General features: G+C 32.1%; 4 protein-coding genes across 5 annotated transcripts; all 4 read left to right on the top strand.

Moving 5' to 3' along the window:
- Nucleotides 1–1,026: 1,026 nt before the first annotated feature.
- Nucleotides 1,027–2,624, top strand: LOC107937271 (annexin A3). 2 transcript variants are annotated; one of them, XM_016870125.2, is made up of 4 exons: nt 1,027–1,665; nt 1,746–1,964; nt 2,055–2,144; nt 2,215–2,624. In XM_016870125.2, exons 1-4 carry the CDS (start codon nt 1,459–1,461, stop codon nt 2,419–2,421), a joined length of 723 nt encoding a protein of 240 aa, XP_016725614.1. In that variant the 5' UTR covers nt 1,027–1,458; the 3' UTR covers nt 2,422–2,624. The 2 variants fall into 2 exon arrangements, with proteins under 2 accessions (XP_016725614.1, XP_040965125.1); XM_041109191.1 differs by having other exon boundaries at nt 1,108–1,665; nt 1,746–1,869.
- Nucleotides 2,625–7,066: 4,442 nt separating this feature from the next.
- Nucleotides 7,067–7,772, top strand: LOC107940091 (plant intracellular Ras-group-related LRR protein 5). Its single transcript, XM_016873516.2, has 2 exons — nt 7,067–7,537; nt 7,632–7,772. The coding sequence occupies exons 1-2, from the start codon at nt 7,394–7,396 to the stop codon at nt 7,770–7,772; spliced, it is 285 nt and encodes a 94-aa protein (XP_016729005.2). The 5' UTR covers nt 7,067–7,393.
- LOC121225148 (tubulin alpha chain-like) lies at nt 7,671–8,665 on the top strand. Its single transcript, XM_041109190.1, has 2 exons — nt 7,671–7,811; nt 7,886–8,665. Exons 1-2 carry the CDS (start codon nt 7,776–7,778, stop codon nt 8,537–8,539), a joined length of 690 nt encoding a protein of 229 aa, XP_040965124.1. The 5' UTR covers nt 7,671–7,775; the 3' UTR covers nt 8,540–8,665.
- Nucleotides 8,666–10,956: 2,291 nt separating this feature from the next.
- LOC107940098 (16.6 kDa heat shock protein) lies at nt 10,957–12,814 on the top strand. Its single transcript, XM_016873527.2, has 2 exons — nt 10,957–11,092; nt 11,868–12,814. The coding sequence occupies exons 1-2, from the start codon at nt 11,008–11,010 to the stop codon at nt 12,215–12,217; spliced, it is 435 nt and encodes a 144-aa protein (XP_016729016.1). The 5' UTR covers nt 10,957–11,007; the 3' UTR covers nt 12,218–12,814.
- The last annotated feature ends 8,512 nt before the right edge of the window (nt 12,815–21,326 follow it).

The raw sequence follows: 21,326 nt of genomic DNA, 5'->3' as shown, positions 1-21,326 counted from the left end.
GTATTAGGTTTTTCGAAAGAAAAGTCCAAAGAAAATTTTGAAAAGAAAGTATGGATGCAAAGGAAGACGTAAAACTTGCTCAAGAAGCCAATACTAACTTTATACAACTATAAACGAAAGCTAGGTTTAGTGGATAAGTCTGATCATCTCACTAAACCCCCCTTGATTCCTGTGACTATGCACTTTCTCTCTCATCATAAATATGAGTCTTATTGAGTGCATTAACTTAGTTTTATTCTAAATAATTCTCATTTTTCCTACTAAATTGTTTGACCAGAATAATAAAATAATAATATAGTAAATGGTTCTTTCAAACTAAGGATTTAACATATTCGTTTAATAACTGGGGCAACATATACTCTATAAAGGAGTCCGTCAAACTACCAAGCTTGCCAACCATAGACTTCGTCCAAAGGCACATTCATAGACCTACCTACTTAGTCACAACTAATATCTTACTCACTTAAAGCTTACTCAGCTTACTCTAAACACTATACTCTGACAAACAATATTCGAATACTAGGACTACATCGGGTGGGATGTTACACATGCCTACTTTTAAACATCCAAATTTTATTTTAGAAGGAATGCAAGTATTTAACTTTGTATATTCATTATTCAAATTCATTTTACTTTTTCAATGTATTCTATTCTATTATCATTTCTACCTTTTAAAAAGTTTGATACACGGTATCAACGAAAATGGAGAAAGAGGAGATGTGGTGGTGTCGAGGAAGGCTAATTTACCCATTCTAAGGTTGAGAGTTGGAAATGCAGAGGGACTCAAGATGAATGTTTAGTGTATTTAAGACTTTGAGTGGAGAGGAGTTCCCCTACTAAATGGTATCTTAGGGTATTTATAGGAGGAGTGAGGGCCCAACTGAATCCATAATAGGCGATGGTCTATCTAGGTCCAAATTGTGGTAACAATATAACAAAAAGTTTTATTTAAAAAAAAGTTATCAAATTTATTTAAATTTGACTATCACCGTCGACCTTAACAAGATTATGATCCAATGATAAAACAAATAACAAAATCTATAATTATAAAAAAAAGTGTAAAAAAAATAATTATATAAATTCAAATATATCATCCCCTAGAAAAGTAAAGGAATCAAAAGATCCCTTGCTTGTACTATAAGTCTTGTATCTTCTTACTTTTTATAAGTCTATGCAGCTGAGAAAACCTGCATTTGAGAAGCACCACTTTCATGGCTACCAAAATCCTAGCATCTTCAAGTCATAGTTTCGAGAACGAATGCAAGGAAATTCACGAATCACGGGGAAGATGGAACCACTTGATTCAAGCTTTGGTCACTCGAACTCAGCTCGAATGCAGGCGAATCAGAGAGACTTACAAGGACATGTATGGGGAAGATTTGATAACTCTGGCAAAAATCTAGCCTTCGAAATCAGCCTGGTGTTTCCCCCAAAACTTGCGCAGCTTTGTCCCTTTGGATGCTTCATCCTCATGAACGTGACGCCATTGTTGCTCGTGAAGCTCTTCTGCAAGATAATGATACTAATCATCAGGCTCTGGTGGAAATCTTTGTGGGAAGAAAATCAAGTCATATTGCGCTCATTAAACAAGCCTATCTATCGAAATATAAAACGCAGCTGGATCAGGATATCATCAATATCGAGCCTCCCCATCCTTACCAGAAGGTAAGTTTTCTCTTTTCGTGTCCAACACATATCAGAATATGCATACGATAATAGGACATCATCTTTGTTGTTATTGACAGATTCTGGTTGCATTATCCACATCACACAAGGCACACCAGGCAGATGTCAACCAACATACAGCGAAATGTGATGCGAGGAGGCTTTATGAGACAGGGGAAGGAAGTCCAGGCGCCATTGATGAAGGTACTGTGCTTGAGATTTTCACTAAAAGAAGCATTCCACATCTTAAGCTGACATTTTCTTGCTATAAACACATCTATGGACATGATTACACCAAGGTAAATTTATTCCTTTTTTTGCCTGCTTGCCAATTACAATCTTCTTAAATCTGTTTTCTATAGTGAACAAAACTTATCGATTCCTTTCAGTCAATCACTGATGTCAATTCTGGGGAGTTTGAAGATGCATTAAAGAAGGTTGTTAAATGTATTTGCAACCCACCTAACTATTATGTAAAGGTAATGTAAAAACATTTGAGAATGCGAATCAACCCGAGTAACATACTAATTCCTGCTCGACTGGTTGCAGATTTTGTTTGCAAGCATTAAAGGAATGACAGCAGATAGAGGAGCCATAACACGAGTGATGGTGAGCAGATCGGAGACGGAAATGGATGAAATCCAAAGGGTTTTCAAGGAAAAATATGGAATTGAATTGAGAGAAACCATATGTAACAGCATTCCCTCTGGGGATTACAGAGACTTCCTTCTTGCTTTAGCTAATAAAACAGTTTAGTCCTACGAAAAAATGTACACATACTTGTATCGAATACAAACTCGTAGCTGACACTTTATGGAGTAAGAATAATTAGTAGATTCTACACAGGGTTGTAGCCTTTGGTGTCATGTAATTAATGAGTTTGAATCAGCGAACATTTGTTTAAAAAGCAATTCCTAACAATTAAAAGTGAGGAAAAAAGCTAAAGCATGTTTGTCAGACATCTACTTTAAAACCTTTTTCTATGCATCTTTATGCTGAACTTTACTGCACGTAAAGTTGAAAAAGTGAAAGCTAAAAGTGATGAAATGTGTGGAAAAGCATGTAGTTCCATTTTCCACTTCTAATCCAAATGGCTTAAAGTAACTCCGATATTTTATAGTAATTATGGCTGTAGAGTGAAATTTGTACCATACTTTTCAGACCCAAAGCACCATTACCATGACAAGGTTCCTTCAAAAGTAAAACTTTTAATGGCTAATTGCTTAGATTTTACTTTTATCAATTGAAGGGCCCAACATATTCATTTTCTTTCCATTTTGTCCTTAAGCACCCAACAATTATCATTTCACTCGGGATGGCCCCCTTGTAATTTTCAAAATTTTGAATTTTTATATATAAATTATCATGTATTTTAGATTTAGTGTCCATATTGTATATCATTCGTCTCCTTGGCCAAATTGTATTTCATATAATTTACCCCCAAGCCATAAGGTTATACTTTATATAATTTTAATAATAATAATCAAATATTAATGTATGATGACGTATTTATGAAATTTTTAGTATAATAATAGTTATTCTGAAAATAAAAAATAGAAATGGATTACAAATATTATAAGGAAAAAAGAATCGGACTGACGTAGCATGTGAGTTTCTGTTAGGGTGGTTTTGGAGGTGACATGGACTATAAGAGGTAGATTTTCATCTTTTCTTTTTTACTGGTATGAAAAGGTTATTTGGTAAACAATAAAAACATCATGACCCCTTATTTTAACAAGAGGGCAAAGCTCCAGTTGACCAAACGTCAGATTCATTTGACTTTTATGGGTTTAATTTAGTGCGAGTTTTTTTTCTAAATATAAGCTAAGGTTTTTAATTTATTACTGTTGTTATATAAATATATAATTTTGAGTTTCAAAGTAATTTAATAAATATATAAATTTTCTTATTACGAAGTTTATATGAATTAATCATAAATAAATATTTTCAAAAAAATCATAAATAAATAGATATATGAATAATGAAAAATAAATCCAAATTTAGTTAATAAAATTTAATATATTTTATTATTTAATATGAAATATGATTTTTAAGTATTTATTTTGCATACATAATTTAATGTTTTTAATGGTTATTTTTTATTCTCATCTTACTCATAGAGTTACATTTGAATCAAAATACATATTTTACTATTGATTTTAATCTCGCCGTTATTGTAACTAATCTCACTACTAATATTATTTTAAATTTCACCTAAGTCAATCTTATTACCCATCCAAAAGAACCTTAACAAACTGAAAATTGGCCTCATACTAAATATATAAATGGTCAAATACCAAGATGGTCAAATTTGTTATTGTTACACCTCATCAGGATGGCTCGAGCGGTTGGGTCCACGAACAGTACATGCAAACTCCCTAGAGGAACTCTTTGTTAGATCCCCTCGACATATCAAAGCCCAACTACCATGTCTCATCCGAGGTGGCCCGAGGCACATCATAGCATCGTTCTACTTAGGCCTATTGCACCATACCACTTAACCACTCGCCCCTAATGGACCAATAATAATCCAACATGTGGCACATTGGGACAAGAGATATTACATATATAAGGCTCAAGACCCTGAGTCAAAGGCAAGTAACATATATATCCTTTTCGACTATCTCACTCCAAAAATTCCTTTTCCTTCCTGTCTTTTACTTCGTTCATTCTATCTAACGACTCTTTATCTTATCTTAAATAGGTGAATCCACTCATCTCGACCACCTACTTCTTCATGTATAACAATTATTAAACTAAAAAGCTCAAGAAGATAAAATATGTCAAAAACTAAACAACAAAATTGGAAGGAAAATGAATTAATTTAGGTATTGCTCCAATACTTTTACTGCATTTTCTATTTTTATTGATTATTTTTAACATATTGAAAAAATAATATAAATATAATACGAATATATAAATATTTTAAAATGTAAATAATACCATAGTAATTTAGTTTTTGAACAAAATCTTAATTTTGGAGTTGGAATTATTGGAACGATTTTATTTGAATATTGCTCCAGTTCGAACAAGATTAAATTCAGAGTGTTAAATGAATAAAGACATTTGCGATTATAAAAAAAATTGAATAATGTAAATGATACCTAACACTTTACTATAGTAATATAGTCTTGGACCCAGTTTTTAATTTTGAAGTCAGCATTATTGGAAGAGTTTTATTTGAGTATCACTCTAGTTCAAACATGATTAAATTCATAGTATAAAATGAATAAAGACACTTGTGATTATAAAAAAAAGTTGAATTTGATCGAGTGAAAGAACAACGAGTAAAACATCAATTTATTAAATAAACTAGTTGTTTACTTGGTTAGAATTATTCACTTAAATAACCTATATTTTAACGTGCAAGTATATTTGATTTGTTTATTCCATTGATTTGTGAATTTTGTTAAGAGAAGGTGTGTTGCGATGAGTTGAGTGGCATTCGGCAGTGCTTACTGTAGCCCATCATTGAGACAATGGAGTTACTTATCATATTTAGAATTAGCTATTGTGCTGATATTTTGAAGATATGATGGTCCATCTATGAGAACTAGTCCATGATTGTTGAAGATTAGATTGAATTTGAATGAATCAAGACAACCCTTGTTTTGAGGAGAATTGGTTGAGATTGTGATGTTAATTTTGGAAAGCCATATCGTCATTAGGTTATGTTGTTATTGATTGTATTATAATTGCTATATCCAAGGAGTTGTTTTATACACATTTAGTTTCTATGTTAGCAAGACGAAAATTATATATGTTACGAGGTTTGTCTCGGTTTAGTAGGAGAGAGAATATTGAAAGCACTTGAATTTGTTATTGAGGAACTGTGTTTTGTGTAAGAGTGCAAACTGAATTGTAAATCTTTACACCATGTTTGGTTGGGTGTATTGGCTATGCCAATACACCCCTAATCGGTGGGCCCCATTTAATCCCACTTCAATCCTCTGTTTGGTTCAGGGTATTGGCTAATACCCGTCTATTACATTACACCCCTAATCCCCAAAATCCACCGATTTCTATTACGTTCCTCTTTCTCAGATTAGGTGCTGCTTGAGTTTTAGACCCTGTTTTACCCTCCTGCTTCCCCTTTCCGTCTTCTGTTTCTTCCTTCTGTCTTTCTTTTGCTGAAGATTACAATAGAATCGACGCTTGGCCTTCTCAACCTTTTATTTTCGGAGTTTACTGCAACTGGAAAGGTAAATTCATATTTCTAACTCTCTTTTGCTCTCAAATTTATATGGATTCCTGTATTTTAATTAGCTTAAGTTCCGAGTAGATTTCTATTTCTTAAAGGTTTTTGTTGCTGGTGGAAATTGGAACTCGATTGCAATGTAAATTGTCTCGTTTTCTCTGTTTTAATTAGCAATGTAAATTGCTTCAAAACCCAAGACTGAAAAACCAGCTACTCCTCGAACTACCACTCGACCCTCTGGGATTTTTAAACTTACCCCTGTTTCTCCTACTTTGGCTCGATTCCTTGGAGCCCCAGAGGCTTCCCGTTCCGATGCTGTTAAGCATATCTGGAGCTATATCAAATCCCATAACCTTCAGGTTCTCTCCATCTCTATTGCGTCCTATATAAAGTTATATTGTTTGGTCTAAATAAATGTGGCCTTGAGTAAATATCTGGGAAAATGTTGTTCAATTTTGGTAGTTAATTTGTACCATTTATTAATGGTTCTTGTTGCGAGTTGTTTGCTTGATGGCTTTATGAGGTTTCTTTACCCTTTCCATGGGCATTTGTTCCCTCTATAATATTTTTTTTGTGCTTGTTAATGCTGGGGTTTGGACCTGTTTGGTGTTTATTGTTCAAGAGTAGTTAAGCTAGCAGCTGTAGTAGGATTAGTTCATTAGGTAAATAGTTCTCTGTGATTGGATTCAATAATTCAATTATATCATCAATCAGTTCCGAGTGAAATGTTTGCCGGATTCTGTTTGTTCTAAATTCTTACACTCCTGGCGTCTATCTCTTATTTGTCAAATGCTGTTCATATTTTTCCCTTTCCTAGGTTGAATGCTCCCATATGGCTGACATGGCTAAACAAATTGTTGAAACAAATGGCTTGCCTGATGGTGAAGTTTTTAAAATTATTGTGTCTTCTTGTATTGCTTCGTGTGGTTGGGGGCAGCTAGCTACTTTGTTAGTTAAATTCTCTGTTGCATGCTATGATTTGCAGAAAGTAGCTTAGATTCCTGCTATAACTGTTAATTGATTGAGATTTTAACTCCATCATCATGTCAAGCTCTGTTGAGCAGTTTACTTCCTTATTATTTCGTGTGGTGAACGGGCTGGGCCTTTTAAATTTATTTTTAAGTTTGACAGTTTAAGTTTGACAGTTTAAGTAGAGAACAACTGTTAAAGATCTCCAGCATTGTTGCTATTGATCTCCTTCCATTTTTCTGCAGTTTATTCTGGACTATTTTTTACAAGCTGTACCCTTGCTTGTGTACATTCTATGTTTTCTTGTAGGTTATAATGTTAATTCAAACTTTTATTTATCTAAAGCTGCTGTAATTGCTTTATGTGGACAGGCGGACATTTGCCAGTTAGGCATGGATCAAAGGAAGGTTAATGTGCTTGCAAGAGAGTACTGTGATGACATTAAGAGGAAAAACAAACAAATTATTTTGTCTCATCGTATTGTCCTACTTCAATATCTATTTTGGTTCTTGAGATCAATTGAATGTGGGGAAAAACTTTTTCAGATTTAAAAACTTTGAGATGCTTGAAGAGTTGGACATAAGTGACAACCAGATCAGAGTTTTACCCGAGTATTTCAGATTATTGTCGAAATTGAGAGTTTTCCGAGCTGATGAGACTCCCCTGGAAGTTCCACCAAGAGAAGTAATCAAATTGGGTGCTCAGGTAATGCTAATCTAGCTACAAATTTAACTAGCTGGGACCTTTCCTGTTTGATTTCTTATGAGCTACTAACTCATTCAACTTCTTTCTACATTAGGCTGTTGTTGAGTTCATGGCTGATCTCATTACCAAGAGGGATACCAAGGCAGCAGCACCAAAGAAGGAGAAAGGTTTTTGGTTCAGGATTTGTTCGATTTGTTGGACGTTCCAGACCACAAATACAGACGACAACATGTAACCAATGAATTACACTAATCTCAACAGGCTGGTCTCTCAGGTACAATAAATGATGGCTTTAATTTGATTGTTTGCATTGTATGTGTATACTTATGATGTTTGGATCGTTTACAGGTTATTTCTTCCTTGACTGCATCTTTGAGATTTGATGGTGCTTTGAATGTGGATGTGAATGAGTTTCAGACCAATTTAGTCCCATACCCTAGAATCCATTTCATGTTGTCTTCATATGCACCAGTGATTTCCGCGGAAAAGGCTTACCATGAGCAACTATCAGTAGCAGAAATCACAAGCAGTGCATTTGAACCAGCTTCAATGATGGCCAAATGTGATCCACGCCATGGGAAATACATGGCTTGTTGCTTGATGTACAGAGGAGATGTGGTGCCTAAAGATGTGAATGCTGCACTGGCAACAATCAAGACCAAAATGACCATCCAGTTTGTTGATTGGTGTCCCACAGGGTTCAAGTGTGGCATCAACTACCAGCCTCCAACTGTGGTACCTGGTGGGGATTTGGCCAAGGTTCAAAGGGCAGTTTGCATGATTTCAAATTCTACTAGTGTTGCTAAAGTGTTCTCAAGGATTGATCATAAGTTTGATCTGATGTATGCAAAGCGTACATTTGTGCATTGGTATGTCGGTAAAGGTATGGAGGAAGGTGAGTTTTCTGAAGCTAGAGAAGACTTGGCTGCTCTTGAGAAAGATTATGAAGAAGTGGGCTTGGAATCTGGTGAAGGAGATGAAGATGAAGGGGATGAGTACTAGGCTAGAATATAGAGTAAAATCTGCCAATGGACTTATTGGTCAGCTAATAAAAATGGGTTATTTTGTTTGCCTTCTCTATTGTATCAAACTTCAAAACATATTTTAATGGATCTTTGCTTAATTTCATATGCTCTAACTTACAGTAATTTCATATGCTTCAAAAAGTAATTTCATATGCTCTAACTTACAGTAATTTCTTTTTGCAATTTATTAATTTAAGCATTTTTGAGATAAATTTTAAAATTACTAGATAAATCCTCTTCCCATGCTTCGGAAAATTAGTCATATTTTGACTAAGATATTTATATTGGAATATAATGATTTGATTAAATTATATATTATTATTAAATTATATTTAAAAATAATTAATTTAAATTATATTTTATAGTATTATATATTATGATTTTAGTAAATTCTAAGAATATTTAATATTAAAGAATTTTATTAAATTATATATTTTTACTAAATTATATTTTTAATAATAATTATTTTAAATTATATTTTATAGTATTATATATTATGATTTTAGTAAATTCATTTAAGAATATTTAATATTAAGAATTTTATTAAATTATATATTTTTGTTAAATTATATTTAATAATAATTATTTTAAATTATATTTTATAGTATTATATATTATGATTTTAGTAAATTCATTTAAGAATATTTAAATATTAAGAATTTTATTAAATTATATATTTCTATTAAATTATATTTAATAATAATTATTTTAAATTATATTTTATAGTATTATATATTATAATTTTATTAAATTCATATAAGAATATTTAATATTAAGAATTTTATTAAATTATATATTTTTATTAAATTATATTTAATAATAATTATGTTAAATTATCTTTTAAATTATTTATTGTTAATAATAATTTACCAAAACAAATTTCTGCTAATTATTAAGAATTTTATTAAATTATATATTTTAATTAAAATATATTTAATAAAATTATGTTTAAATATGATTAAATTATTTATTATTGATAATAATAATCTTATTAAAATTTAAATAACAATAACAATAATCATTTACCAAAACAAATTTATGCTAAGGGTATTCTAGTCATTTTAGTTTTTTCCATTATGCTATTACACCTCTATTCCATTCAACCAAACACAAGATTACTATTACGCCTCTATTCCATTACATTCAACCAAACAGTTGATTTGCTATTACACCTCTAATCCAATACACCTCTAATCCCAATACACCTCTAATCCAATACACCTCTAATCCAATACAGCGAACCAAACGCACCCTTAGTGTTTACTGCCTAAATTCCGAGTAAGATTTAGAGGTAAATGTTTTTTGTTTGAAGTATAAAAGTGAGATCTCTATACTTGGGAAGTGGTAGTGTGATTCACCTGTATGAATTAAAGATAATAGAATTACTCACTCAATTAGGCTCCGTAGACGTAGGAATATTGAACTGCACAAATAAACATCGGTGTTCTTTATGTTTTTGTTTGCACAATTTATCACAATGCCAGGCCGTAATGGCTACTCCAGTCCAGCACTTCCGTTAACTGTTGTGTTTTTCAATGAACAACAACTTTAGGTAGCAACAAATTTTTTTAACTGCAACTAAACCAATAACTCCTCATTTAATCAAAGTAAGTAAAATTATATATTTTTGGGATAAATCTCAAAACTACACATGAACTTTGGTTCAATGTGTAATGTTATATATGAACTTTGATTTTATGCAATTTTATACATGAAATACTAATTTAATTCATTTTTTATAAATTACTAACACAATTATCGATATAATACCATTTTAAGTATACATATTGCAATACAAATAATTATATATATCTAATATAAAAATATATTGATATATTTATTTATTTAAATGTGCAGAATTAAATCAAAATTAAAGTTTAATGTATACATTTGGACAACAATCAAAGTTACAAATGTATAATTGCACCAAATCAAAACCATGTATCAATATCTAAACGCACTTATACCTAAATAACATTTTTCAAAACATTCCAAATGGATCAAATAGATTGAAGGAAAATGATATGATTGAGAAATCAAAATTAGAAGCTGAATCGAATTGATAATTTTGTTTGTTCACGCGTATCTCTAAATTTATTTAGTTTTTAAAATTGTTGAATCCAAATTAAACTCAATTAATTCATTCAACTACTCTTAAATATAATATCCAATAAGATTGGTAACCTCAAGATCTAAGGTACAGCCTTTATATTAAATGAAAAAGAATATTTGATCCTAAAGGAAAAGTAAAGAATAGAAAAGATTTAATTTCCATCCATAGAATCAAATGGAAAACCCTAGTTGAAAACAAAAGGAAACCCAAATCTTCCAAACTCAAAGGATTCTTAGCTCATCCATTGTAATAGAAAAACTATATATACAGTATTTCAACCTTATTACCATCTAAATAAGCATAAAAGAGAGTTTAAAAGGTTGCAGCCTCTCATGGAAATCACTTACGAAGAATTTGAGCCTTTCTGCAAATGGAAAAGAGAGCCAAATAGTGATACCCTTGAGATACATCTTCCGGGTAAGGTGTGTGTGTATATATATATATTTAAATCAACCATTTGCCTGTCTCATTTGTTTATGTTTTTAAAATTTAATTACCTTAATCGATAAACTTCAATATTAATTGAATCGTCTGATCAAGTTTTGAACTAACTTAATGTAGGTCAATTCGATTGTTTAAGTTAATGGACCACCATTTTTATGTATATATTTAAATTATATGTATTAATAATCAACAACAATGTGATATAATTGAGATTATAACTAATTAATCCACTAAGTAGATCAATTATGAATTTTAATAATTGATAACTAATCAATTTAATTGAGATAATAACTGATTTAATCAATTAAGTAAGTTATAATTGATTTCTGCTCATCTGGGCATAGAGAATGAACAAGAACAAATCAAATATCTGAATATGGTCATTTCGTAGTCAATATTAAATTTACCATTTCAAGATGAATATTTGATATTTAAATATTTTAAAACTTATTATATAATATATAAGTGGTGAAAAGTTTTAATTATATAGGTGAAATTGATGTATCCTAAATTATATTTAAAAATAAATAAATAAATAGACGAGACCTAGTAAGATATTAACTCCGTTTGCGAAGTTAAAATTCTTTCCTACCAATGTATCAAATTGTTTAATTTTATATTTTTATATTAAAAATAGATGTAAAAGATTTCAATATTCCACCGCTACTGCTATCAAAATTAAAGAAGAATACGAAAAAGACACATTCAGATGATAAACAGATTTTAAAGAAGAGATTGGAAATTGCAGAATTTAAAAGGCAGCAATTGCGAGTTCAACTGAGCAGTTCTGGGAACCTAGTGATCAGTGGAGAACGTGAATCGGACTCTGACGGAAAAAAAGGAAACCGATTCCGGAGAGAATTTAAAGTTTCAAACGAAATAGAAGCAAACCAAATACGAGCACAGTTCTGCAGTGGCATTCTTTACGTGATAATGCCAAAGCGAAGCACAGCTGCAGCTGCAGGTGTGGATGTTAAAGCTTCAACAATGAATTGGAATAAAAGGTTGGCCATGGAAATCATCGTAGCAGTTTCGTCGGCAGTGGCTGTGGGAGTTTATGTAACCAAATATTGCCAATGTTCTCATCTTGGGAGCTAAGTAATTTAATTTCTACAAGTAAAGATTGTTAAGCGATATTTTCCCATGCAATCCAGGACGTAGCATATTTATGTAACGCATATTAGATTATGATATTTAATATTGGAAATATATATTTGCATTTATATTTATATTAAGGTAAAAGAAAGTTTTAACATATGTTTTCGTGATTTGTAGGAAGACTTTTCAAAGAGTCGTTTTGCTCATATGAACTGTGTTTTGAAATATATTTACAAATTTGAACCGAATTCACCTGGATATACTATATAACATTTGATATTTTTCAGGCCCCCAAAAAAAAAAGCCCAGGCTCCGAGCCCTACTTGGAAAACGAAGATATTAAAAACAAAATCACAATCACCTAACCAAACCGACGAAGAAGCCCAATTGGAAGGGCTGAGTATCAGCGCTTCACTAGCATACAATTGACCAACATCTTAGAAGCGGGACTGATGGTCAAATCCATCGTTGCATCGATTCGTGGGTCCGATCATTTAGATAATTTAATTAAATAAATTATTAATTTATTTTATAAATTTAGAAAAAACATTAAAAATAATTTAATAGTTAATTTAATTGATTTTTTTAGTTCGATTCAATTAATTTATACTGGTTTGCAGCTTAACTGATTTAGGGTCTGTTTGATTGACGGAATTGATTTTCCGAAAAATCATTTCTAACTTTTCCAGCGTTTGATTGGCGGAAAACATTTTCCATTTGGAAAATGAACTCCAAAACAAGGGAAAATGAGTTACATTTTAGGGAAAATGTCTTACCCTTTTAATTTCCGTAAGACATTTTCCATGCTCTCCTCTTTATCGCCTCCTTCATTCCTTCCTTCATTTCCGGTAGAAAATTGCTTCTATTTATCGATTTTCCAGTAACTTGTTTTTTTAATTATTCAATACTTGTTTTTTTAACACAATTACAAATAATTTATTTGATATTAGTTTTTTTCAATTTATAACGATTAATATTGTAGCTTAATAATTGAGTATTATTATAAATAAATCATTGCAATATATGTAAAAATAATTTAAAATATAAAAATTTATTAATATATATTAATATATGTAAAAACAACTTTTTCAGAAAATATTTTCAGGGAATCTGCCAAACAGCAGAAAATATTTTACACAGATTCAATCAAACACCAGAAAATATTTTCCAGTAAATCATTTTACAGAAAAGTAAAACATTTTCCAGAAATCATTTTACGGAAAACATTTTACTGGCTATCAAACAGACCCTTAAAGTTTTTCTTTGAACTAATACCTCAATCGATTCCAAATCCAATCGATTCAACTAGCTAATCTAGTTTGATTCAGATAACCATGTAACGATCATGATATATAAATATATGACCAATAAATAATTTAACAAAGAGTTTTTTTTATAGGGTAAACTACCTAGCTGATCACTTAATTTTTAGGACACTTTTATTTTAATCATCCATCCGTTAAATCTTTAATGATGATTGACTGTTCATGTCATGTCATATTTACAATTTTATTTTGGTCATTCAACTTTTAGGTCGCTTTCATTTTGGTGTTGGAATATTCTTCTCCCAAGTGGAGATCTTAGCACTTTTTTGACTAACGTGGTGTTAGAATATTCTTCTCCAAGACAAATGCTTGATTTGATAGGTCACATAGTTTAGCGTATAATTCACCTATGGTTTCTAAATCTTGCATCTTTAGACTGTTGAATGAATCTAGTTGTTAGCATTTGCATTTTGAACTATTTAACAATGTTGGTTCCCTCACGAGTAATTTGTAGAATGTGCAAGCTACTTTAACAATGGTGCACTTTGAGATCCTATTGAATTCTTGTTAATCAACTCCACAAAAAAATCACATACAATGCTTTGGAGTTAACATTGGCAAGGTGTTCTTACGTACCTTCCTATAAGAATAGAGCACCAAGTCTTTTCATCAATAGACTTGATATATGCCTTCACAGGTGCCTTCTAGTGGGCATAATTTTCACAATCCAACATCGGAAGACGGGTGATTGATGATCATTCCATAACTTGAAAATAGCAACACCAAGAATCTCCACTAGCTATGTTTAGTGAGCAACTCTAATACCAATCATTGACTTGAACTGGTTGCAAAATTGCAAGAAACTGAGTATTAGCAAAAATGACAACAAAAGTGTGCACTTTTGATCAAACTGCGACAACCACAATAAAACAGTGGACAGCAAAATTGTTTATGCAGTTTGATTTCCCTACGTCTGTGGCGCTTAGCTTAGTAAGGTGAACCCACTAACTTTGAAATAAATACAACAAATGATCCTAGTTCTAACACACCCCTAATAAGAATCTTCACTTTTGTACTTCAAAGACTAGACCTTTCAATACTAAATTCTCCCTTTAAGAACTTCGCTTGTAAAACCAATCATTAAGAGGCTTTGCAGTCAAAATGAACTCTCACAAATAATGTTCCTTATTGAACAAATTGGTGATCTAAAAAAATCAATATATCTACCTATAGTCTCTTAAATATATAAATAATTTCGAGACTTGTTGACATATTAAAGGTCAACCACAATCTCTTCCAAAAAGCAGTTAAAATAGTTAAATACAATATAATAATTGTTATAAAATAAAAAGAGATAGAGAGAATAAAGAGCAAAGAAAATATGGCAGCAATAGAGAATGTACTTTATTGATCAAAATGGATGATTACAATGCTTCATCAGAATATCTATTTATAGGCATAAGAAGTATAAAAGAAGTAGAGATCTAACTCTAATGAGTATTAGAATTTAAAGTATACCAAAAATTTATCTTGATCATGATGGACACCACTTAATAAGATATTCATAACACTCCCCCTTGGATGTCCATTGATAGACAATGAGCTTCGTTAAAACCTTAATAGGAAAAACCCTGTGGGATAAAAACCTAATGAAGGAAAAAGAGTACACAATCTATGATATGCATAATATGCTGCCTTATTAAAAGCCTTACCAGGAAAACCCAATGGGACAAAACCTCGGTTAAGGAAAAAAGAGTGCAACGCATATTTACTCCCTCTAATGAAAACATCACATATTTTCTCGTATTCTACGTATTCAATCTTGAATACTAGTTTTACAAATGACTATTTGAATGTATTTGCTAAGCATTTATATTACCATTCTTTTAAAAGTCATGAGTGAGGAAAATTTGGGAAAATATATTTTGATCTCTTCAGGAGATTCAACAATAATCATAACAAACTTCAATCATGATTCTTTTATAAAAACAAAAATAGGTATTTTGGATCATTTTATAATCCTCCTTCAACTACTATTCACTAAGTCAAATTTACCACATATATTTAAATTATTTCAATTCATATAAATGAACAATTTCCTAAAAATTTCAATATGCTTCTAGCATTTTAAATCCTTTAAGGATTTTAATATAAACTTTACACTATATAGTGATTCATAAAAGGTTGTAATAATAACCATTAGACGCAAGTTAAATCTTTTATGAATTGTCAATTTAATAACATATTTAAAGGTTATTGCATCCATCACAAAAGAATATTATATCTTTTCATAATTAATACCAAGACTTAGCGAAAAACTTCATATTTTTATTCCGCTTTTGCAAAACTACTTTGTTACAAGCCCATTTTGCCTGGCCTGGGCAACACCTAAACCTACCCAAACCCATTTACAGCCCAAATTCCAGTAGGCCCAATATGGCCCAAAAAAACTAACAACCCTAGCCCACAAAAAACTAAACATTTCAGCCAAGAAAAACCTAAGTGTGCCGCACCTAGGCCTTCTGCCGCCGCCTGTCACCGTCGGCCACCTGCTCCGCCTGACACCTCCTGCAAAGAAGAGCAAACACGCAACAAAAAATAGTAGAAATAAGTAAAAAATATTATGTGAAATTGGCTATAAAGGCCGGATTTAAAATGTATGAAAGAGGGGGATCTTTCTTCTTCTTTTTTAAAGAAATATAAAAAAATCAAATTTCTAAATACTAGCATTTGAAATCTCAAATGTGTCATTTTTATGTTTATTTTTCCTCTTCTGCGAATCATTTAGACTTATACATACAAAAGAAGGCATAAAACAAAGAAAGAGGGTTCGGTACTTACTTAGATTGCCGAAAAGAGGAGAAAACCGAGGGGTTTTCTCATTTTTAGCCTGGTTTTGCCAAAATCTTGGTATTTTTAACCCCAAAATAGGGTTCCTCGTGAAAAAGAGGACAAATGGGGTTCTTTTAAGTTTCTCGACCACCGTGGACGGCGGCGCCGTTGTCGGCGGTTGGTGGCCGTCACGGTGGCCGATGGTTGGACCCTTAACCGGTGCTTAGAGGAAAAGGGGTGGGTTGAGAGTGTATTTCTGTCTTTTTTTCTTTAGAAATGGAAGAGAATGATTTTTGTGAAAAAACTTTGGCCTTTATACCACCTTTAAACGGCGTCGTTTAGGGTTGGCTTCAGTAGCCCCAAAACGACATCGTTTTGGGCTCTTGGCGCGAGACCCGAAACATTTGCCCAAGGGATCCGCATGTTTTTTTACGGAGGGGTAAATTGCAATCCTCCACTTTTTAATGTTTCCTCAATCAGGTTTTTTTTATATTTTTAAATTTGCCCCTTGAGTTTATTTTCGATTTCAATTTATTCATATTCGAAAGACGCCGTTTTAAAGGAGAAAGGAAAATTTCCCTTCCAGTCTGTCTATGTTATTTGCGTGTTCAATTTAGTCCTCCCCTTTAATTTATTTCCGTTTCGACCCCGAATTTTAATTTTTTATTTCAATTTAGTCATTTTCTTTGTTATTTTAGTTGTTTTCTCATTGAAATTAATCAATTTAATACCATTATCATTATTATTAATTATTATTATTATTATTTACTCATATCTACCTTTTAAATTTTAATTTTTTTTATATATATACATGCATACATTTTATAATATATACATATACGTACACATTTTTTTATAAACATATATGTATACACATACTTTTATATATTTTCTATGTTTCATAATTTTATATACACACTTATATATATATTTAATATTTTAAAATACGTATATTTTATATATATATTTATTTTTTATTTTTTTTATTCACATACATATATATTTTTCCTATATGTACATATATATTTTTATATTTTTATAATTTTTTTATCTGTATTCTTTGTTATTATAATTGCTTCGCTTGGTGTACATTTATTTATTTATTTTCATGTCCATTATTTTTTTATGCTTGGGTTTTATTTGTTTATTACTTGTTATTGTGTATACATTTATATATATATATTTGTCTTCTTATTTATCTTTTTGTTTTTGCTCATATTATTTTTACTTACATTATCATCATTGTTATTCCATTACATCCATTTTCACCCAGATTCGTAAAAAAGGGAAATTTTGAAAACAAAGACAATACTCGGTATTTGGAATCTTCGAGAGGATTGATCCCTAACGTATTGGGTTCCAATTTTCTTCGTTGAATCTAAATAATCGAGAATGCTCTTTAATAAAAAAACATAAATAAAAGCTTATTATCGGGAATTCAATACGTTGTGTCCTAACGCATTGGATATGACACGTTTTCTCGAGATGAGGATTTTTTCTACAAAATAATAAAGGCAATATTTTGCATTTGGAAATTCGAGAAAGCGTGCCCTAATGTGCTGGGTTTCGATTTCTCATTTAAACAAATAGCCAAATACCCTTTTAAAGTTTCAAAGTATGGGTTTTGGAAACCATAAGGTGATATTGGTTTTGAGAGTTTAAAGTATCGTATCCTAATGTGCTGGATGTGATATTCTTTCGGAACAAGAGAATCCTAAATTCCAACCCATATTGTTCGAAAATTTTTAGGATCGTATTTTTAAAATTCTTCAAAGCTTTCAATCTTCGACACTAAAGACACTAAATAATCAACTAGGTACCAATTTTGGGCGTTACGAGGGTGCGAATCCTTCATCGTACGTAACTAACTTCCGAACCTGTTTTTTTTGAATTTCGTAGACCAAAATCGTTGTTTTAATAAAACCAAATCATTTATGAAAAAAAAACTACTTTTTGAGGTGACCCGATCACACCTCATTAAAAAAGATTGGTGGCGACTCCCGTATTCATTTTATTTTTCAAATTTCAAGTCGACCCCGTTTTCACAAAAAATGGTGTCAACAGCTTGGCGACTCCACTGGGGACTTAAAAAGAGAGTTAAGCCATGTTTTGATTACTTTTTGTCTTTTTGTCGAAAATTGAAAACTTGGTTTAAATGTACGATCCTTTCATTGCATTTCATTCGTCTTTATTTCGGTCTTTATCATTGAGGTTTATAATTGCTGTGTTAGTTTAAGTATATTTTTGCACATTGCATTGCATGACCACTCGATTATACCCTTTTAAGTGGGAGTGAGAAACTAGTCCTTCGTGAGGTCTTCACCTCCGTGCAGGATAGTGGATCGCTTTCGGGATACATCCGTACCTATGTCTTCGTGAGATTTTCATCTCAGTGCAGACATAGGGAAATGTATTCCCCTAAACTGAACTCGGTTTATATGAGCCTATAATAGATGAGGATCGAGGAATCTGCAAGTTCGGGTACCCTTACTTTAGAAACAAACCGTATATAGTGAGCCCTAAGAGCCTACCTTAGGTAGAACCAAGCCAAACCTTAGTGGTCACCCGAATAGGTGTTTTTTTATGTTTTTTTCTTGCTTACTTTTGCTTTGTACTAACCCGTCTTGTTTTGTTTTGTTTATGATTGCTCGGCATTTTCATCTTAGAAAAAAAATGTGTTGATTCAAGTTTGATTACTAAATTAGAGAGCTAGTCATGGAAAATGAATTTCTTGATAAAATGGAAGATAATATGCCTGCCCGAATATATTCCAAGAAACACAACAAAAGAAGGGTGATGGAAGAGTACATGACTTTACTTCGTGACCCAAGGATTCAAGCTAATTATTTGAGAGTCGCCGACATTTCGATTTTCTTAAAGAAGCTGATGAGCATTACAAGAATGGGCAGACGATGGATCGCAACCAGGATCAAACAAGAAGGAGCTAGTAGAGGCATCTATTAGAAATTTGCGTGATTTATTTTAAACATCCGGATAAAGAAAAAGATCAATGTTGTTTCTTGGAGTATGAAGGCAAGGCCATACATGCATCCGTTTTATGTAAAAAATTTGTTTTTTTAGTAAAGTTTTCTAAATGGAATTGAATCAGTGTCAATGTCTTTTTTGCATTCATTTCATGTATTTACATTAAATGACATCATATGCATTAGGGACCATTAAAAGACCCTAATTGAGTAAAAATTATTTTAGCTAATCTGGAAAACCAACACCCTTACAGTACCCGAGCAAAAACTAAAGGAATGGACCGAAGGTTGGAGATATTAGAGTAGATGCAAATACTGATGCTAGAGCAATTGACCAAATTTCAACCAGAGATGAATGATCAGATGCTAGAATTCCAAAGAAATCTGATGAGCCAATTAACCCAGTTATTGGCTAGAGGGTTAGAAAAAGGAAAGAACCCAGTGGTCCACTTTGAGGATGATAATGAAGACCTTGCTCATTTTTTAGGCTTTACCCCAACAAGCACCCAAGCACAACCAAATACATATCCACAAAGGGCGAGAGTGGAGTTCTCAAAACATTTTGAAGATCGTTTCAAAAGGAAAGAGCAATAGTGGAACTCCCAAATTAATACTTTAAAGGCCACGAGGAAGAGGAAAAATGAGGTAAATAATAACGAGGGTTATTTAAAGTCGATTATGGCAAGCCAGCCAAGGACGGGTGCTACTAGCCATTAGATTCCCCAAAGACAAGAATTCGAGACAAAGCAAAACATCGAGAAGCCCCAATTTACGCCAATTCCAATGACGTACCAGGAGCTGTATCAGAGTTTATTTGAAGCACATGTTGTTTCCCCTTTCTACTTGAAGCCTTTATAACCTCCGTACCCCAAATGGTATGACACGAATGTGCAATGCGACTATCATGCGGGAATTACAGGGCATTCCATAGAAAATTCCACTACATTTAAAAAGGTGGTTGAAAGGCTCACCAGTTTGGGCATTTTCAAATTTGATATAGAAAATCTGTTGCCCAATCATATTGATAATTGGGGTAAACGCGATGAATGAAGAAATGTTGGGAAACGTTCACATCCGTATACGAAGAAACAACTGAAGAAGGGACCTTATTAGATATTCGCCCTTATAAACCTAGGAGTTTTCTAAATAGGTAGACTGCAGAAGAGACCCCTGTAGTATTTAGAGCTTACTCAAAGTAATGTTCAGAACACACTTGTTGCTTTTAGCTTGGAAGCAATAAGAACTCCTTTGTGAAATAGGCTCATGTCTGAACGTTATTATGAAATGCATCTTTGCGATCATTTTTGAGCCAATATTCTTTGTGAATAATTATTTTTTTGATTCTTTTATTCTTTTGGATTTACTTACAAATCAATCATTCATTCATAATCATACTGTACAGATAATTATTCTTAAATTCATATATTCTTTGTATATTCTTTTGTACCTATAATAGGTCTCTAAATATCACTGACATGAGTGACGCTGTTATAGGCTCAGAATCTCCTTTAGAGCGAGACATGTGTTTAGAGTGATTTCATGACTTTGAAGATGACATAGATTATAGCCTATCTCTGGACTTATTAAGGATGGTAGAACAAGATGGGAAAACAGATCTTACCCTACAAAGAATCATTGGAATCCATGATTTCTCCCTATGTGGGGCATGAAGGTCATTGGGTCGATCTCGCCAAAAGATCCTGGCAGTCATCGATTTATCTTCGTGGGTAGAAGCCGCTTCATATACCAATGTCACAAAGTCAACAGCCAGTAAATTCTTGAAAAATTCATATATCGGTATGGAATGCCAAAAAGGATCATATCCGAAAACGCACTAAATTTGAACTCTGCCAGGGCAACGCCTTTTTTTTGGCTTATTATGGTTTCACCCATTGAGGGCGAGATTTTCTTCTCTCTGAGTTCTGGATCCAATCTCGATTGAAGAGCAATGTTCAAAGTTATCCATCATGGTCAAATGTGCCAAAAACAAATGATGCGAGCTCAAAATAAAGATTCAGTCTAGAAGAT

This window comes from Gossypium hirsutum, chromosome D13 (genome assembly GCF_007990345.1).
Source record: "Gossypium hirsutum isolate 1008001.06 chromosome D13, Gossypium_hirsutum_v2.1, whole genome shotgun sequence".
Classification (NCBI taxonomy): domain Eukaryota; kingdom Viridiplantae; phylum Streptophyta; class Magnoliopsida; order Malvales; family Malvaceae; genus Gossypium; species Gossypium hirsutum.
This window is presented reverse-complemented; position numbering and strand designations above follow the sequence as displayed.